The following is a 21,208-nucleotide window of genomic DNA, read 5'->3' as shown; positions in this document are numbered from 1 at the left end:
ATATTGTTTACTCTTTGACAATACAAATAAATAATGCAATAACCTAAATATAATTTCATACTTTATGATAACAGAAATAAAATAAATTAAAATAAAACAATCACTTACTTAGTTTTACACCAGTATCATTTGGTGTAAGTGATTGATTTATTTTAATTATAAAGTCAAACCACAGAGTGCTTTGCTTAAAATGAAAACATAAATAAAATTATTATCACAGTAGAGCCGATTTAAAAAAAGCATTTTGATATGCAAAATTACCAAGTGGTACTAGTAATGTCATGTTGTAAAATCATTTAACCAGTTAAACAATGGCTAACTATATTTAGATGTCATCGCTCTAGGCCCTAAGCGATGGCTACCTAAATTTGCCTATTAATTTCAGATTTCGAAATTCGCATAAACAGATCAATTATAAAACCTGCAAATATGAGATAAACGATATAAATGAAGAAATATAGGTGGATTTATTGGCTTTAAACCACAGTAAGCGGTTTGTATGTTTAGATATTAATATTCAGAAGTATAATTTTTTTAATGAGCGCGGCTAAATCCAAAACTGGAAATCTACATGGCTGAAGGCATTTACTTTGTAAACCCCATCGCTCGAATAGTTAATCAATCACAAATTTGCACAGAACTGCAAAATGTCTTTCTTAAAATCTTGATAGAAACCTTTATATTTAATTAACATTAGAATCAAGTTAGCAAAATAGTCGATAGAATATCTGTTTAAAATTTTATAATTATGTAATTTTTTAAGAACAGATGTTCACGAAACAGTATGACAAATTTTAAATTCTTTTATAAGATTACAAGACAAAAAGATGACATTTCAAAATAGCATGACAATTTTTAAATTCTTATATAAGATTAAAAGACAAAAAGATGACATTTCAACCACAGTTAATGATATTTTTAAAATACTTATCAAAATCTGTTGCAACTACTTATGGTAGGTATGTTATATGTAATATCAAATTACAATTATATGTTTCAAACACTACAATTATGTAAGTTTTTTCATTTCAAAAATGGTTTAGAGATATGCAGTAATTTGAATATTACATTTCTATTTTATTTAAGCTCATTACAAATTTAAAAACGCAGTGACCAGACCGCATTAATATCAGAGATGTGCAAAATGGGTACCCAAAACCATTTGAAATGCAAAATGGAAATGGGTCAAAACTTTTCCATTTGAAAATGCAAAATGCAAAATGGTTTTTAGAAAAGCATTTCAAATGCAAGATGCAAAATACCTATTTTCAAAATGCAAAATGGTTTCTCAGATCAAACAATTAAAATAATTATAAAATTTTTAAACAATAATGGACATCAATGTAGAACAAACATATGATGGTAAATCCAAAAACACCACGACTACAGATTATGAAACCACAAAAAATTTGTGCGGGACTAATGTTGCCAACGGAAAAACATAGAAACTGCTATCTAACATTTAATATTACAGCGTCATGGCCCCATGTTCAGTATTTGAATCAGTATTTTTTGTAATGGTATCACTCAATTGCCAGGGCTTCTACCAGGGAGCAACTTGACAAATGTAAATTATCTGTCATAGCGAGGTTGAGGACCGACCGATATTTGGGGCTTATGAAAAAAAGATGAATGGAGATACTAGGAAGAATGTTGCAAATAAGCATTTAAAATGGAAAATGCATTGAGAAAAGCATTTAAAATGCAAAATGCAAAATGGTTTTTAGAAAAGCATTTAAAATGCAAAATGGAAAATACCCATTTTGCATTTTGCATTTCCATTTGAAATGGATTTATTTGAAATAAAGCACATCTCTGATTAATATGTAGAAGAATTTACGAGAATCATTTTTTTCTTAATTAGATAACATTAAGCAGACAAAGTCGCAGATTTATACTTTTTAAAATAACCACTAGAATGCCAAAAACATTACTTTAGCGAGCAATCATTTACATATAACGTTTATTTGAATCTACGCTTCGAAGAGAAGTATCTGACAAAGAACTTAGGGATAATACAATTACAAGGGTGCGTACAAATATCCATAACTAGAATAGTAATAATAATTTACAACTAGAATTAGCTGCGTAAGGATTTAATAAATAAACGTATTACAACCTAAATTGTACTTTAGGCAGTCAGGTAGAAGATGATGTTCTGTTTCATAAAATTTACCTATTTTTAAACATATTACGTAAATATCCGTAATAAATAAATAAATGTAATGACAGTATAAATGGTGGAATTTCATGTAAAAACTCAATATTCTCAAGGCCGAATTACACCTACCGAGTCTTTCGCTTTGTTACTCGGCTGAGCAACTAATTGGAGAGTAAGGTGATAACATGTAGAAGAAACAGTGGGCGAGTCAGTTCATTGAGATTAGTTTTAAGTGCCGTTAACATGGTTTTACGATGGAGGAAAAACAGAAAAATTAAGAGAATTTTCAATGACAAACGTCATACACTGATTAAAAATTCTAAATTTTTTTTTTTTTTTTTACTGACTGACTCGGCTGATCGCACTGACCGAGTGGAGAGCGAGTGAAGTTCCGAGTTGAGTATGCAGGTGGAGGGGGTACTTATTCGACCGAGTCATCGGGCCTTGCTTCTATCCACTAACTCCCTTGAATCACACGCCCGCTACTAGGCCGAGTACTGACTGTACTCATCACAGTACTGATCACATCAGACGAGCACTTGACCGAAAGCACTGTCACGACCGAGCACTCGGCAGGTGTAATTCAAGCATAAGGGTTGACTAAATGAGGCATATAATTAACAAATTTCATTTTATAATATTATGTAGGTAGGTACATACCTAATAATCTTGTAGTGATTATATTACGTATGTAATACATAATATTAAAATTCACATATATAATCAATTAAAATAAAGTACAGAGTAGGTACACAAAAGTAGCATTAAGCAGGTTTATGTATTTTCAACACTTGTTTGTACTAAGTGCAAACATAATGAATATACATTATAATATGTATCACATAATGTATTATATGTATACATTACGTATGTGATAGTATTTTCAATACTTGTTTGTACTAAGGACAAACATAATGTAATGCACATTATATGAATGTTATCAGAATTAAAACAAATTAATAACCTTGATTATATTGACTAAAGCACAGATAACTAATGCTTATTGGCACGTCAAATAGGTTTACGAACTTCTTAACAGTTCTAACTTCATAGCAAATCCGCATTTGCCATCACGGGATTGAAAAACAGTCTTTAAACGAGTGAAAACACATGGCAAGAAATATTTACAATGCATAAGTTGAATCCAGCTCCACAAACAATAAAAAAAGACTTAGGGTAAATGTATCGAATAAATGCGTTAAATAAATAAATAAATAAGTATCGTACGTTATAAATCTATTAGCTATTTGTTTGCGCCCGTACATACGCAATATGAATATGAATAAAAAGTTTAGTCCGAACAAAAACTTAATTCTTTTTAGAAAATTTAATATTGTATCAGTGATTCAATCCAATAATGTATGCCTTTCTTGAATGAATTGAGTTTTTATACAGACAAAACTATTTATTCGTATGCATATTGCATATGTACGGGCACATAAAAATAATTCTTCTTGATATTTAAAACAACAACTTGCAGAAATTGTACTTTCAAAAATAATTAAATTAATGCCATCTATGAATGGGTTGATTATAATGTATTTTACGTTTACCCTTAACAGGTATTAACAACACAATCTATAATAAAACATAAATTGAGAATTTCTTTTCATAGTCAACAAAATTAGTATTTTGTCATGGCGAAATCAAACACATCATGAAGATATTCCTCGATAAGTATCCGTGTAACGGTAAACTGTAATTAAAACAACAATGTTGTATGCAGAGGCGGATTAACTGTTGAGAGCGCCCTAGGCAAGCACCTCATCGGCGCCCCTCTAGCGACCACATATTATAAATTTTAACAAGTACCTAAAGTAGCCGAATTTGTAGTTAGGTGGGTTTTACGTGAAAATAAAAATTTCGTGGGAGGGGGGGGGGTGGCTAGAGAATTTCAAGAAAATAAAATTTGCCCCGAAAAAAAAAATTCATGGGGGGGGGGGGGTGGCTAGAGAATTGTTTAAAATTGATGTTTTTAGCGCCGATTCTCGTTCTGAGTAGCCTAAATGGCGATATATCGCCCTCGTTGGCAACACTGCCACTATCTTTTTTTTACATACCAAGTTTCATCACAATCGGTTCAGTAGTTTTTTTGCATGAAGAAGTAACATATACCTATACAAACACACACATATACACTTTCACAGTTATAATATTAATAGGGATAATTAATAAAACATAAAAAATTTAAATGATTAATTATTTATGTAAAGGAATAAGTACTCACTAATAAGTACCTACCTAGAAATGCCTAGGATCCCTTTGTGTTTAAATTACGAATGAAAATGAAAGTGATGAGTGTGACTGTCACCCCGTCATCCGTTCGGAAGTCCGGTGCCGGCCGCTTAGCCCCTGCCCCCGCTGCGCCCTTTGCCCTGCAATCTAGCAACGCCCGCGAACGAATCCACGAGCGAGCGGTCTTCTATTAAAAAATCATGCGATGTATGGTATGGCGAGTATGCTTTGGAAGCTCTGCATCTCTACAGAAGTAAATAATCTTTTATATTGTGTAAGCAGGTGCATACTTACTTACAAAATTAAGTTTATATATATTTTTTTTTTAATTCTAGGGGCGCCCGCCGGCGCCCCTTTGTAACTGGCGCCCCTAGGCACGTGCCTACTTTGCCTTAGGGTTAATCCGCCACTGGTTGTATGTACGAGCATTACATAATAAACTACACAGTTGGAATCAGGAAAACAGTATTATGGAGCACAGTAAAATTATTCATACTAGGTTTTACCCGCAGCTTCGCTCGTGTGGTATTAGGGAGAAATTACGGTACAAAATTTTTTTTACGCAGGAAAGAAATTTTTTTCCTGGATGAAAAGTAGCCTACATCACTTTCCAGACCTCCAAATATTCCTATGAAAAAAATCATGTCGATCAGTCGCTCCGTTGCGACGTGAAAGAAGGACAAACAAACAAACACATTTTCAAATACATATGTAAATTACAAAATGTTGAGGTACAAAACAATCGATCACTCTTGAAGTAAAATTAATTAAGAAAAATATTATCATCATCTGTATATATATAACCTATACCTGTTGATTCTTTGTTCAAAAGTTTAAACAACTCGGAGTAAGTTTCCCGGAAATCCTATATTGAAAAGTCAGGTTGATTTGAAGGAACTGTAGTTAGTAAGGAAGAAAGGTCCTGAGTGGGGTTTGGGTAACCCTCTCGGTGCAGTGGCCAGAATCCAGGCTTGGAGTGCTGAACTGCGAGTCCTTCAGCCGCGCCAAGGACTCCACCAGGGTCTTCAAACGTATCTCACGCCCTTCGTAGCGCTTTTCTAACTCCGCCACCTGTATAAAATAAACAGAAATTAATTAGATTTGATTTGAGATTTTCGCACACATGACCGCAGTTGTACCAAATCTAAGCACGCATGCGCAGAAGACATCATGGCAACCTTGAAGTAAAAATTTATATCATTTTTGTGTCACCCTGATAGATTTAACATGTACGGCAGAAGGATAGATTTTTCGGCAAACAAAAGCAATAGACATAAACCCAGAACAGGCCATAGAAATTTGTATCTAATAATATTTAATTCCAAAAATCCTTTTTAAAAAGCACTGACCTTAATTTTTAACATATCATAATCCTTCTCAGTGCCTTTAACACAAGTCTTCATTGACCTGTCACTATCACACTCAGTGGAAAAATTCAGTTTAGAGTTCAAGATATCAGCCCGGTGCTTGTAGTGGTCCCTCTCCATCAGTATGGCCGTCATCTGCTCATCCATCAACTTGATCTGGTTACGCAGGAGTTCCACTGTTGTATTGAGTGTGGAGACATCGTCTTGTAAAGGGAGCACCTTAGCGTTCAGGGTCATCAGTTCCTTCTCATGGGCCGTTTGTAAAGCGAAAAGCTGCAAAAGAGATAAATCATCATTAATGATGGTACTGTGGAGAAAAAATAAGTACTATAGCTTATTATTAATAATGCTAATTATTGCTGACTATATTATTTGAATTATCACCACATTAAATCTTTCTAACCACTAGACCGACGGCGTATTTACAAAAAAATGCCTTGAACAATAGAGATATCCGGGATTTGCCCGCGCTCATTCAAAAAATCATACCTCCGAATATATGGAAACATATAAACTGCATAATGCAATGTAAAGCCAATTAATCCAACTATGCTTCATAGCTTATCCCATGTTTGTAGGTTTTATCACTACTGCCACAGTGAATGAACATCCTAGCTCTTTAGGCAGCCATCGCTCAAGGCCTATAGCAATGAGACCTAAATATAGGTCTTCATCGTCCGAGTAGCTAAATACGTGTATAACACCTGCCGAACCTACAATCTTGAGAGCAATAATTTTACATTGAAATTGGGTAATAAAATATCAAAAAACAATTATTTTCACTTACATCTTGAATCCTTTTGTTCTTCAAATCATCATAATCCTTCTGAATGGTGGTGAGATCTTTCTTAAGGGAATTGTTAAAAGCGTCTTGTTCTGACTTCTTCATTTCGTTTTCTTTGTTGTTTTTCACATTTGCATTCAAGACTTCTGTTGAAGATCTAACGGACCTTGTTGTGTTCGCCTTTGAAATTGGTTTTTTGTTGCTTACTTTGTCTGCTAAACCTTTAGCACTTGCTGAAAAGAAAAGAACAATTCATTAACATTAAATGAAAACATAACATTGTTCAGTAAATTATTTAATGTGGTTGATGCATTGATGGTATTAGATTGGTGTCACTGGTTGTGGTAGATCTGAGGATTTTTTAATGAATTGTTTTTCTTTTCAATTGTTAAAATCACATAATTAATACACCAGGGTCATAAATCAATTGTTTGTATGCAAAAATACATGATAAAGTTTTGTTACCTACTTCGAATGGGTAAGTAGGACAAAAAATGTGGTGGAAAACCATGACACTTCAGAATGGACAAGTACCACCAAATAATACACCATGTTTTATGTGACACTGATGACATTTTTGTGGTAGTAATTTTGGGTTTTTCAATGCCATCAGATAACGTCAGATATGGATACCTCTTGGGTAATGGATTGAAGTCAAAGAAAGAGTAAAGTTTTGAATTTGTGCGTAGTTGTGAATAGGCCAAGGCTAATTTTTATAACCGACTGTTTGAATTTTCCCCCCTTGAATTTTGCCTAATTTTGAGGCAGGGCACCTATATTTTAGATATTTTTTTTTATTTTTTTTATAGTGAATACCTCACAAGACTCCCAACTGCTCCCGTCTGAAGCCAGTGAGACTATGGCATCCCCAATTGGGGGATGTTGTGAGGCTAAAGGTAAGTGGGGAAGGGAAAGAGGAAGGTGGGGAAGTACCTGGCTATTCAGATCTAGTCACTAAACACGGCTAAAGCCATTTGGAGCAACGTTTCAATTCTGAATGGTGGTCTTACACCAGGGCGATACTGGTAGTATCTTCCACTCTGGAACGTGCCGCAAATATACTATATATTATTTTTAATTAATTAATTGTGAAATAACACAAATTAATCAAATAAAATTTATTTGCGCACGCCGGGTTCGAACCCGCGACCTTCGGAATGGCAGTCCAATGCTTTACCACTGGTCTATGCCGGCCAGATATATACTTTTTCAAAAATAAACTGTTTAAAATTCTGGCGTTTACTTTAGCTGGGTGATCACAAATATATTTTTGAAATGTTTTAGGAAACAGAGGGATTCTCTTATTCTAAATTCTATGTCTTTTATTTTCAAAATCACGGAATGGTCTAAATTCTCGACAAATTAGTTACGATTTTGATAATGAGCTATAAAATAATTTTTTTTTAATTATTAGGTATATTGTAGGATGGTACTTTATCGCTTGTCTATTCTTCACAATATTAGTTCCAATTTTGAAAATGACACTTAAATTTAAAGCAAGTTTGAGTTCATTGAACCTAAGTTACACAGAACACACTGATACTCTCAGTATCGCCCTAGTGTAAGACCACCATGCAGAATTAAAACCTTACTTGAAATGGCTTTAACCGTGTTAATATTTCTGATGTGTACATATTTCACCGACGGTATCTGTGTTTCCTTGATAATATATACCTTCTTTTTGCAACCTAGTCACAAGCTTTTTAGAATCATCCAATTCCCTCATCATCCGCGCAATGACCTTTTCCTTCTGCGACAGTTCAGTGGTGAGTCCCCTCACAGTGGCCACCAGATGACTGTGGCTGTCTTCCTTCAGCTGGGAGTTGGCTGGCTGCACCGAGGCTGGTGGTGTCTTCCCGCTTTTAGCTGTTGAGGGCTTAACAACCAGAGTTGGGGCGCTTATGGCTATTGCTGGCTTATCAGTCTGAATGGCTGTGCTTGTTGTGACTTTTGGCTTGGTGATCTCTTTCAGTTCAGAGTTAATGTGTTGCAGAGTCAGAACTTGGTTCTCCAGATCCGATATGTGAGTCTCGTAGTTGCATTTCATGGCGTTGACTTTGTCATGTACGGCACTTAGCGCATTTTGGTATTTATACTCCTGTTCTTTGAGTTCATTCTCCAGGAATGATATTCTTTTTTCAAGTAATATTTTTGTATTGTGTTCGGAAGCGGGGTGTTTTGATGCAACTGTAAGAATAAGAATGATGAATACATTTTTTTATTAATTTGAAACATTGAAGAGGTACTTTCAAAAAGAGAATGGATACTACATAAAAAGTACTATGAAAAAAAAAAAGATTAAAAAAAGAATGGGGTTTGTTGGGTCTAATCAGGCAAAATATTACGGTGTTCATAAAATATTAATAAATACTAGCCACCATCCCAAATAAATATCGTGACATTAGAAAGTTACAACAATTGTCTCAGATTTTTGTTTCAAATATTGATGGCTTAGAGTTAAATATTGTTCTCCAATTTTTGTTGAAAATGAGTTAAGTGAAATATACTAAAGATAGCATATTAGCATATCCTAAACTTCCATAAACAAATTAAAATATATTGTAAATCCTAAAAGCAATATTTGTATGTGCACAGATATTGCAATATTATTTATCTTTACGTTAAATGAAAGATCATGCCAAAATATAGTATTTATACATATATAAGATAGTATAACATGAAACTAAAAATGTTTTTTGAATTATATCATAAAATATAATTTTCAAATATTTGCAAACTTTCAATTCCAGTTTTTTCAATACTATGATTTATGAAAATAAATTATATTTAGAAACTCGGATGTAAATTCATCGATATGAAAAATTTATGTAACAAAAATTTTAAAAACTATGAAAAATGTGTACGTGTAGGTCTCGTGATTTATTGGCTCTTTCCACCCGGCTACCAAAACTCTGTGCGATATATTGACTTCTATTCTCACTAAAATTTCCATTACTGTATACCACAATGTTACTGTTAAAAAACTACCTTACCTTCAATTTTAATTACTGAATATACATACAACATATGAGACTTTACAAGGAAATATACCATAGGTAGCCTTGTAACCAATGTACTGTTTGTTTCTATAAAATAAATAAATAAGTATTTTCTACCTCATTACATGCTTTCAAGTGATTTAATAAATAAATTACCTATCAATGCAGACACCGAGTCAGGATGCTTCCTCGACAGTATTCCCTCCATCTCCTTGCACTGCCTCTGCAGGTCCTGAATCGTCATCTTATCCTTACTGGACTGCAGCAGAAGATTCCTCTTATCGTCCTTCAAATAGGCCAACTCCTGTTTTATCTTCGCTTCATTCAAATCTACCTGACTTCTATCTAATTTAGAAGACTCCATCTCTTTCCGGAGCTTTGATATGATGCCATCTTTTTCGTACAGTTTAGTTTCAAGGAATTTGTTGTCTCTTGAGAGTTCGTCGTTCATGTTTTTGGTTAATCTGCTGGATTCAGCCAAGTTATCGTGCTGCATCTGGATGCTGCGGTGTCTCTCGTTAGTGTCTTTCAACTCCTCTTGGAGTGCAGATATGATCTTCAAATTCCTGGCGTCGTCTTGAGAGGAAGGCGACCTCCTCGGCGTTTTCTTTGGTGATTTTTCTCCTGACATTTCGTGCAGGGAATTCTTGAGGTCGTAAATCGTCGGGTCTTTGGCATTCTTGGAACTCGCGTGTGAAGTCATTATGGTGCTATCATCCAAATTGGTGCGAGCAGAATTCATCTGAAAAAAAAACTTGATTCGTTTTAAATCGTGATTATTTTTTTAACTATCACACGTCACATGTCGGGGTTTTTCTATTTAGATATTTCCTTATGCGGGTAACAGAGACTAGTTTTATGATTCCGACATTAAATTGTAAAAAAAAAACAAGCAAACCCAATGATAGTGATTAGCAAAAAATGTTATAAAGCAAACATCACCTACATAGTAATATGTTAATTATCGTTTTGTTGTGATGCCACGTAACAGTTTATTTACTTAATTATATTCTCGTACATACAGTTTACAGATGACTACAGTTTACATCTATTATCTATATAAATAAATATGTAAATGTTCATTTGTTCAAAATCTTAAATCTCCGAAAATTCTTCACCGATTGCTTTGAAATTTTGACACAACTTTGCATTCGAATACGCGTTTGTTTTTATATACATGATATGTGGCACGCAAAAATATGTTTTTTTAACAGCGCTAGCTGTTGGATATTAAAGCAACACGCGCTATTTGTCTCTCTATCTGCACAAACATACTGAGCCACAGCAACGCATGGCGGGGTACAGTTAGTAGATAATAAGTTCCAGTAACACGAAAAATGTTAATAATCAGTAATTGTATGTAAATACGTTAGTAGCAGAGATGTGCAAAATGGGTACCCAAAACCATTTGAAATGCAAAATGGAAATGGGTCAAAACTTTTCCATTTGAAAATGCAAAATGGTTTTTAGAAATGCATTTCAAATGCAAAATGCAAAATACCTATTTTCAAAATGCATTGAAAATGCAAAATGGTTTCTCAGGTCAAACAATTAAAATGATTAAAAGAATTTTTAAACAATTTTGTAATTTAATAATGGACATCAATGTAGAACAAACATATTACATGATGGTAAATCCAAAAACACCACGACTACAGATTATGAAACCACAAAAAATTTGCGCGGGACTAATGTTGCCAACGTAAAAACATAGAAACTGCTATCTAACATTTAATATTACAGCGTCATGGCCCCATGTTCAGTTTTTGAATCAGTATGTTTTGTAATGGTATCACTCAATTGCCAGGGCTCCTACCAGGGAGCAACTTGACACATGGAAATTATCTCTCATAGCGAGGTCGAGGACCGACTGATATTTGGGGCTTATGAAAAAAAGATGAGTGAAGATAGTAGGAAGAATGTTGCAAAAAAGCATTTAAAATGGAAAATGCATTGAGAAAAGCATTTAAAATGCAAAATGCAAAATGGTTTTTAGAAAAGCATTTAAAATGCAAAATGGAAAATACCCATTTTGCATTTTGCATTTCCATTTGAAATGGATTTATTTGAAATAAAGCACATCTCTGATTAGTAGTACCTAGTGTTTTGTGAACACCAAACTAAGAGAAGCTGTGCTGAGGTATAAATACTAATATATGAGGTAAAAATATCCGTAACCAATGGACGTCGGAGGGAGGTGGGAGAAGAGGAAGAGGAAGGTTGGTAAATATCTGGATATACGGATCTGGTCACCAAACACAACTAAAGCCATTCTAAGCGAAGCTAAGATTCTGAATGGCAGTATCTCATCAGTGCCATTCAGAGAGTATCTGAAATACGGTGACCGGATAAATCATCACAATGATAATTCATCACATCTATAAAAAGTTACATTAAGTCATGGAAAGTGATGAAACGAAAACTTTATTAACTGGGTTAAGTAGGTTAGGTTAGGGTAGGTTAAAATATTTTTTTTCATCGTGTCTAATGATTTTATATCACTTTTTAAAAGTGTGTTGAATTGTCACTGTGTTGAGTTATCATGGAACCATGAAATACAGATTTAGAAGTGACTTCATTAGAAACTCACTTGGTGGGAATAAACATAAAAATATAAACAATATAACGTTGGCCAGTTAAAAACGGTAATGTCGTTTAGCCGACAAATCGAAAATGGCACATTTTAATCGTTATAGAAAATTTACTCGTCAATATAAAAATAAACTGAATATACCATAATCGTAATTTATTTCCTAAGTTTTTACGAGAATAAAAAAATGAGGAACAATGAATGTACCCTAGTCTGCGTTGGCCATTTGATCTTCTTTTTTAATATGAATACCGCACAAGATTGGGGTATGAAGTGGGGCAGAAGGTAGTGGAGAGGGGAAGGAGATGGAAAAGAGGAAGGGGGAGTACTTGGCTATTCAGATTTAGTCACCAAACACGGCTAGAGCCATGTCCAGCAACGTTTCTGCATGGTGGTCTTACACCAGGGCGATACTGAGAGAATTTTCAATTCTGGAACGTGACGCAAGTAATCTATATATTAATTTAAAATGAAAAAATTGTTGTATACCACAAAATCATCAAAACAAATTTACTTGCGCACGCCGGAATTTGAGGCCGTCAAATCTAGATGGAGGTGGAAATTATCGCAGCCGCGACAATTTATTTGCACAGCGCGTTTAATTGTTAATCATCGTAATTTGTTAACACGACTGTCTCTACTGAACGCCTATTGAGAACTGAAGACTGTGCCAACGTGTGAACGCTGTTAGCTGATTGGCGCCAATATCCTTTGATGTGTGCACGAAAACCGACAATAATCGAGCTGACCGGCCATGCAGGCGGCTAACGCATACAATAACCAAGTCTTCCTATACACGTTGGGCCAGCGCATTGGCCAAATGCGGCCAACTTGGACTGGCAGCATAACATAAATGTTTTTAGTAATATTTTACCATCACCATCGTACTATAAATCGTACTTTATAGCCCCGGTAAAGACTTTCCAATAGCCGTTTCCTTCCATGTGCTTGTTTGTTTACGATCTGCGAGAGGAGGCCAGTTTGGCAGGGCGACTGGCGGCTATGACCGAGCACATGGCAAAAGCTATACAAATTCCTATAGGTATACTATGTAAATAATATGATTGACCTCCAAAATAATTCGTAAACAAACGTGATATTCGCAATATGGTGCAGAATTATAGCGGATCAAATAAAAGTCATAGCACTAAGGAAATTTGTAATAAAATAAACTGATTTACTCTTTCATTCTATATTACTATGTATGTACCTGAATTGTATATGTATCAAAAATTTTGTTAATAAAAAAAAATAAAAAAAATATAATAATAATAATTTTACTAAGCATATTGATGTAAGGTTACACGCGACGCTCGTTATATTCTATGTGTTCGTAGATTGAGGTGATTTTTCACAAAAACGGCGCTCTACAAATTATCCAATTATTATTATTATTATTATTATTATGGCATTAATATGTCGAGAAAGTCATACAAATATTGTACCGATGATATAGTCAGATACAGTCAAACATTGACAAATTACATAATTGGTGCATAGCTAACAACTTATTCCTCAATATCGATAAATGAAAGACATTAACATTTTGTCGAACAAAGACCCCACTATCATTCACATACACAATAGCAAGCGAAATCTTAGAAAAAGTCAACGAAATTCGGGACCTTGGAGTTATGTTTGACACTCAATTAAATTTTGTAAATCACATACAAGAAATTATTAGCAAAGGTATGAAGACACTGGGATTTATCAGAACCATCAAAGACTTCGACTCGTTGGAGGTTATAAAAATCGTGTAGGTATCTGTTAGAATACAATTCAATAGTGTGGTCCCCATACTACCAAATTCATATAAAAAATATTGAACGTGTTCAGCACAATTTTTTACGATTTATTAACTTTAAATTACACATACCTATTCAACACATAAACTATAAATTCTTACTAAATACACTTAAAATACATTCCCTAGAAAATAGAAGAAAAATAAATGACCCAAGCTTTTTTATTTAAGATTATTCACTCCATAGACTGGTGTGAACTCCTGCAACTCATAGATTTCAGAGTACCTACTCGAGCAACTAGGCAAAATATATTATTCTGCAACAATAACTTCTGTACCAACTACCACCTACATGTACATATTTCTCGCTTTCACGCACTCGGAAACAAACAAATAATAATTCACCTCAAATATCGACATATCCAATATAAGTTTGCCCGTGTTAAAGAAATACCTGATGACATTTTTATGAAGTATATTTAAAAAGCGATTGCGTATATTTGTTGATGTTTTAAAAATAAAAACATTCTGTTGTCACTGTATTATGCAGTAAATGATGTAAAATATGTATCATGTAAAAGCCCATCAGGACGTTTAAATTAATAAATAAATAAATTCAACATTGTATTTGCATGCCTTTCTTAAAAGAATTGAGTTTTTTACGGAATAAACTATTTATTCATATTAAGTATGTACGGGCGCAAACAGATAATTTGTCTTAATATTGTGAAGTAGTACTCGTACATTGCAAACAGCGTATTTAATAAAATTTAATTAATTAACGCCATATATAACGAGTGTCGCGTTTAACCTGAAGTCAACGAGCAAACCAAAACCACCAAAATGTTCTATATTTAGTTAGTTTTTTCTTAGAGTTTTGGGTATAAACGCATTTAGAGATTATTTCCTATTTTCGAAATCAGGTAGATACAGTAATTCTCCTCTTATTTTGAACGTGTGAATTTCATCAAGTATCCAAATTCTGCTTTAAGGAGTGTGAAAAGGGGATGGGGTGGTTTTTCGAAATCCACAGAAGACAATCACTTTCATCCTGTGTTTAAGGTCAAGTGTGCAAATTTTCACCAATCTCGGAATAAAACTGTAGATTTGTATAAAATAAAAGTCACTCCAATTTATACAACTATACTCGCTCCCGAAGTCCCCGGCGGTGCCCGGACTTTAAGTAAAAAAATCTATCTAAACAGTGACCTTCCTCTTTCTTTTAATTTATTTTATTTAAACGCCCATAGGGCTGTTACATAAAAAAATATCAGAGTTAACAAAATATGTTACATAAAATATAAAAGTTTAAAAAATATAGACGAAAAATAGAAAATCTGCCAAAATTCTCCAAATCAACCAAAATGATAATAAGAAAGTATAACAATAGTTTACAAATTAGGTAAAAATAGTTCGCACATACTCCGTTTAAAGTTTGCCAAGTTCAAATTATTGTCAAATACATTTATATTGTTTAAGTATTTGTTACCAAGACTGTGTAGTGTGTAAACGTTGTATTGGAGAGTGAAAATTATAGTTAGAATGAGATGTATGTATGTAAAATGTTGATATTTGCCTAGTTGTTCGTGTATACATTTAAATATAAATTGTTTTGCGAACACCAGTTATTTAGCAAAAGGTGAAGTGTACAAAATTTCATGAATCTCAGAATAAAACTGTAGATATATAAAAATCAAATCTACGCCGCGATAGATAGATACATCATAATCTCATAGTCTCACACGTACTCTTCTGCTGTTCCGACTTTTGACATGACCCGACTCAAGAATTTGATTCGCCTAGCGTCCTTGACAACTTATTCCATCTACTTCACTAAATATATCCACCCTTTCATTCTCATAGTACTAGAATTAACTTGCATTTTCACGACATTAACAGTCTCGTAAAACATCCATAATTAATATTCAGTAAGTAGCAATGAAACTTGCCCCATTATAATTCTGTGTCAGAGTGGCCCCAGTTTGCGCTGCTTCCGTATTCAGCTCGCGAAATACAACGGGACATCGGCCCTGCTAACTACTGCCAACTATTTAGGTACTACCATTATACTGTCAACGAGTTCCCGAGTTGGTAGGTTACATTATATTATTGTTGACAACATTATTTACATAAAACAACACGCAAGACCCGAAACTGTATTTGATCAGGATGCTTTTACGAAATATAAATTCTTTACTGAAAATTTATTTGCACATGAATAATGTCAAGCAAACATATTAAAACCTTCCCAACAACAATTCACGAAAATTCTGAGCACGTGAAATAAAAAAGGGCTCATATTGAGATGGCTGTTTAATTTGGGAGGCGGGTATGGGTACCACCGCCCGGAAACCATTTATTGGATAAACAAACCCTTTACAATAGGTCACCCCGAGTGGCTCACTACGTTTGGTGACTTAAAAGGGGTGCAAGGGTTCGTGGGGTGAGGTTTGCCCAGGACTTGGTGGCGAATGCGTATGCCCACCAGCTGCGTGACGGGCCGGATCGGGTGAGGCCGGTTGAGGGAGAACCTTTGACCTCTCCAGCAGGGCTCTCTCGATCCTTGTACCGCAGTGGGAGGGACGGATTCATTCGTCATATGGATGGATTCAAAGATGGTAGAGGCCCTGAGGGAAATTATTTTCCTCAGGGCCTCCTGTGTGGAGTTAATATAAAAAAGTTACAATGGCGTTCTAAAACGAAGAAACAGAAAGATATTTTTTAAAGATTGATTTACTGTTGTGTTCTCTCCATAGAGCTACAATTAGAGGCACTACTGCATACTAATATCTCGTCGAAACTTGTTCCACTATTAGAACGCGATGAGCGGTGCACCTAGACCGGAATCGGTAGTTTTAGTTGAGCGTTGGGAGAGTTGGAAGTCAGTTGGAGGTTAAAACGCAGAATGTATTTTTTCGCTTCATGTCATCTAAATACAGGTTTTTCCAATAGGAGGTGTTATTTTGATATTCAATCGTAAAAGATCAATGGTTTCGTTGCTTGTGTGGCACGTAGCGCCGTCTTGTTGAAAGTAAACGTTGTCCAGATCAATACCATCCAATTCCGGCCATAAAAATCATTAATCATCTCTAGATAGCGCAATCCATTCACCGTAACTGTTGCTCCAGCCTCATTTTCGAAAAAGTAATGACTCCGCCGGACGATAAACCGCACCAAACAGTCACACGTTGAGGATAGAGATGCTTTTCAACAATAACTCTTGGGTGTTCCGAGCCCCAGATGCAATTTTGCTTGTTGACGAAGCAACCGAGGTGGAAATGGGCCTCATCACTCAAGATGATTTGCATCTGATTCACTCAAGTGAATTTTAATAATTTCAATGCGTTGTTGAAGCGTGTATCGTTCCATTTTTATTAATGGCGTAGTTTCTACTTGTCAAATGTCAAAAAATGACAGCTTCAAAAGTAACATCTACCGAAATAGCGGGCTATTCAAAATAACACCTCTTATTGGAAAACTCTGTATAATACATTAATGGTTCTTTCAATTGAGAGGTGAAAGATGAGAAGGCTAGAATGTTTACTTATGTTTTTTTTTTAAATAAGAATGGTTTGTTGTTGCAATGTTTCAATTCATCTGCATGAAATGGAAATTTGGTCTCTATACGAAGCATTCAAACGGAAGATTTCAAATTAGAATCTAAATGCGCGTACTAGATTGCGAAATTGTACCAGACAAATATGAAAATTGCAATCTTGGTCACATCACACCAGGCCGGCTTTACCATACAAACGTTGAACGGGCGTGTAAGAATCTAATTAGTAAGACGGTTATTGATTTATTCTTACATATTGTCGTGCACCGTTATTTTCCCTGTGTTTAATGTGCATATTATAAATAAAATTTAAATAAATAATCCGTTAATTTAAATAAATGAATAACAAGGTTGAGGAAAACGTCGCATCTCATAATTATGAAATCTGCGTGGTTTTGGAGAAGCGCAGTACTTTTGCATTGTTTCAGGCTGTGGTTATTAAAAGTTCTCAATGATAGCCAACCTCCGATATAAGGGATACTAGATAACTGTGTAATCTTTAAAGCTAATCAGAAACTAATTGTAAATATTATTCTAAAACCTCCGATCATTAGCAGTTCGGATAAAATCTTTAGGAGGATCTGTGTTCTGGACATGCAACTTTACTGCCAAAACATACTAACCTATTCAAACATGGAGTCTAGGAGGATCTGTGTTCTGGACATTAGGCAACTTTACTGCCAAAACATGCTGACCTATTCAAACATGGAGTCTAGGAGGATCTGTGTTCTGGACACTAGGCAACTTTACTGCCAAAACATACTAACCTATTCAAACATGGAGTCTAGGAGGATCTGTGTTCTGGACATTATGCAACTTTACTGCCAAAACATGCTGACCTATTCAAACATGGAGTCTAGGAGGATCTGTGTTCTGGACATTAGGCAACTTTACTGCCAAAACATGCTGACCTATTCAAACATGGAGTCTAGGAGGATCTGTGTTCTGGACACTAGGCAACTTTACTGCCAAAACATACTAACCTATTCAAACATGGAGTCTAGGAGGATCTGTGTTCTGGACATTATGCAACTTTACTGCCAAAACATGCTGACCTATTCAAACATGGAGTCTAGGAGGATCTGTGTTCTGGACATTATGCAACTTTACTGCCAAAACATGCTGACCTATTCAAACATGGAGTCTAGGAGGATCTGTGTTCTGGACACTAGGCAACTTTACTGCCAAAACATGCTAACCTATTCAAAAACGGAAATGTTTAGGAGGATCTGTGTTCTGGACATTAGGCAACTTTACTGCCAAAACATGCTAACTTATTCAAACACGGAAATGTTTAGGAGGATCTGTGTTCTGGACACTAGGCAACTTTACTGCCAAAACATATGAACCTATTCAAACACCGAAATGTTTAGGAGGATTTGTGTTCTGGACATTAGGCAACTTTACTGCCAAAACATATGAACCTATTCAAACACAGAAATGTTTAGGAGGATCTATGTTCTGGACATGAGGCAACTTTACTTCAAAAACATAATAACATCTCCAAACACGGAAATGTTTTTGACAGTATCCAAACAGCTCGTGATACTAGAACCATAGGGCATAATCTCTAAAACATCTTTTGGCCAAAGAAATTTTAGATACTATGCAACAAATACATACAATGCACTTCCACGGACCATCAGACAGAAAATAAATTATTTGAAATATAAATCTTGGATCATCAGCTAAGACAGATCAAACATCAACGATTAAATTAAAACCTAATTATAATGATGTATTTACATGGTAGGATGATGATTATCTTTTATTTCAAATGTAAAATTGTGTTGTTTTTTTTCTTTTCTTTTTGTTGTAAACTGCTTACGTTATAAACTGAACCTGCTCTCAACACAGGAGTTCCTAGTGAGATACGCACAGCACATCGATGTAAATGTAACTAATAAAGATGAATAAACAAAATAATAAAATGCAACAAAAGCCTAACCCCAATTCAGTCTAAATTGACTAACATATTTGAAATCAGCTTTTCTTTAACTATAAATGCAACAAAAAACCCAACCCCAATTTTTGAAGATAATGTCTATTCATTTGTTATTAATGTTAATTATTTGAAATTCCCTCGATAGAAAAAAATGGCCCAGTAAGCTCAGAAGATTATTAAAAACACATTTTTTTTCTGTTATTTAATATATTGAATGAAATAATTGACAGTGTATCTTTGAATGCAACTTAAGCATTTGTGGAGAGATTTTTGCTCTTTTTCAAACGAGTCGTGTTTTATTAAATATTTTCACCATTTTCGCTTAATTGTTATCGTTTTTTTTAATATTAGCGTGCTCCCTCTAACATTCGTATTTACATATCTCCCTTTCAAACCATCTTTGAACGCTTACTACGGGGCCTTCAGTATGTTCGTGCCACTGATATTCATATTGACCATTGGGCTATCGTTGTTCACTATAATGCATGACTATTGACCATTGGGCTATTGTTGTTCACTTTAATGCGTCACTATTGACCATTGGGCTATTGTTGTTCGCTATAATGCATGACTATTGGCCATTGGGCTATTTTTGTTCACTATAATGCATGACTATTGACCATTGGGCTATTGTTGTTCACTATAATGCGTCACTATTGACGATTGGGTTATTGTTGTTCACTATAATGTGTCACTATTGACGATTGGGTTATTGTTGTTCACTATAATGTGTCACTATTGACGATTGGGTTATTGTTTTAACTCATTATAGTGACTACGTCACTATTGCAATTTGTTTAACCCTAAAGTGATTATGCTCAATTATAGAATTGTAATTAAGATTTGAAGACAACATTGTTACTATTTCATAAACAACAAAAAATTCGTTTAGTTTGCAATCCTTCATAATTCAGTGGGAAGTTTTAGGAGATGGGCTTTTGTTGCACTAAATAGCTCATATTATACAGAGCGGGTGATTAATGATGGAGATCGCCTTATTACAACTGATAATACTGCACCTAGACAATAGTGTAATTCAACCGGTGTTAGCAGCCATCGGTCGGCGAACCGATTGTTAGAAAATCGTGTTAAATCGAGTTGGCGACATTTCAACTCAAAAACATAAATGCAGACAATTACGCTGTGGGGACTTCACAACCTCTGATTAGAGATCTGAGAGAAAAGACACTCGTCGCATTATATCAAATATCATAAAATGTATACCACCCTGACAACTACGTGCGCTCGTTAGAATTAGTTTAGTTGCACGAACGCATCAAACTATTTCATAAGAATATCCTCAGAGATGCAAACAGAGGTTTGCTTACATTCCCATCCAATATTTGCAGAAAAAATACAAAAATATGATAAGATTAGGTTGGGTTAGGTTAGTAGGTTAGATTAAAAAGGTTACTTCTCTTTATTGTTCTGTTTTGAAACAGTAAATTTAATAATTTGAAAAACCGTATTTAATGTAGCAAATTAACGATAAGAGTGATTATTTTTTGGATTATTATGCCGTGTTACGCTTCCTACTTATTTAGCCAACTTTTCGGACAGAATTACAGTGTCCATCATCAGGACAGATGTGTAAAGAAGGAGAAGTGCAACACGGCATAATACCCCAAAAATAAATCACAATAATAATTTTTTTTTTTTAATGTGACACCTCACAAGAGTGTCCCTGCCTGTGCAGTGTACAGACAGGGGGACTATGTCACCACCCGGTTGGGCGGCGTTGTGAGGCGGAATAAGGTAGGGGCTGTAGGAAGGGATTTGTTAATGCGGGCCTTGAAGAGGCTCGGATTATAGGAGGGAGGAAAAACA

The 21,208-nt window shown here is 34.8% G+C and overlaps 1 protein-coding gene across 2 annotated transcripts in view; it reads right to left on the bottom strand.

Annotated features, from left to right (window-relative positions):
• Positions 1 to 4,814: 4,814 nt before the first annotated feature.
• LOC149426132 (uncharacterized) overlaps positions 4,815 to 21,208 on the bottom strand; it is a 72,655-nt gene continuing 56,261 nt past the window's right edge. For both annotated transcript variants that reach the window (XM_089638408.1, XM_089638419.1), the window contains exons 2-6: positions 9,703 to 10,288; positions 8,222 to 8,734; positions 6,551 to 6,780; positions 5,746 to 6,036; positions 4,815 to 5,467 (exon numbers count right to left, since the gene is read on the bottom strand). In XM_089638408.1, coding sequence (XP_089494534.1) covers positions 5,300 to 5,467; positions 5,746 to 6,036; positions 6,551 to 6,780; positions 8,222 to 8,734; positions 9,703 to 10,288 — 1,788 coding nt within the window. In that variant the 3' untranslated portion in view covers positions 4,815 to 5,299. The remainder of the gene's footprint in view (positions 5,468 to 5,745; positions 6,037 to 6,550; positions 6,781 to 8,221; positions 8,735 to 9,702; positions 10,289 to 21,208) is intronic.

Source organism: Hesperophylax consimilis, chromosome 1, assembly GCF_061612785.1.
Source record: "Hesperophylax consimilis isolate HC1 chromosome 1, BYU_Hcon_1.0, whole genome shotgun sequence".
NCBI classification, from domain to species: Eukaryota; Metazoa; Arthropoda; class Insecta; order Trichoptera; family Limnephilidae; genus Hesperophylax; species Hesperophylax consimilis.
This window is presented reverse-complemented; position numbering and strand designations above follow the sequence as displayed.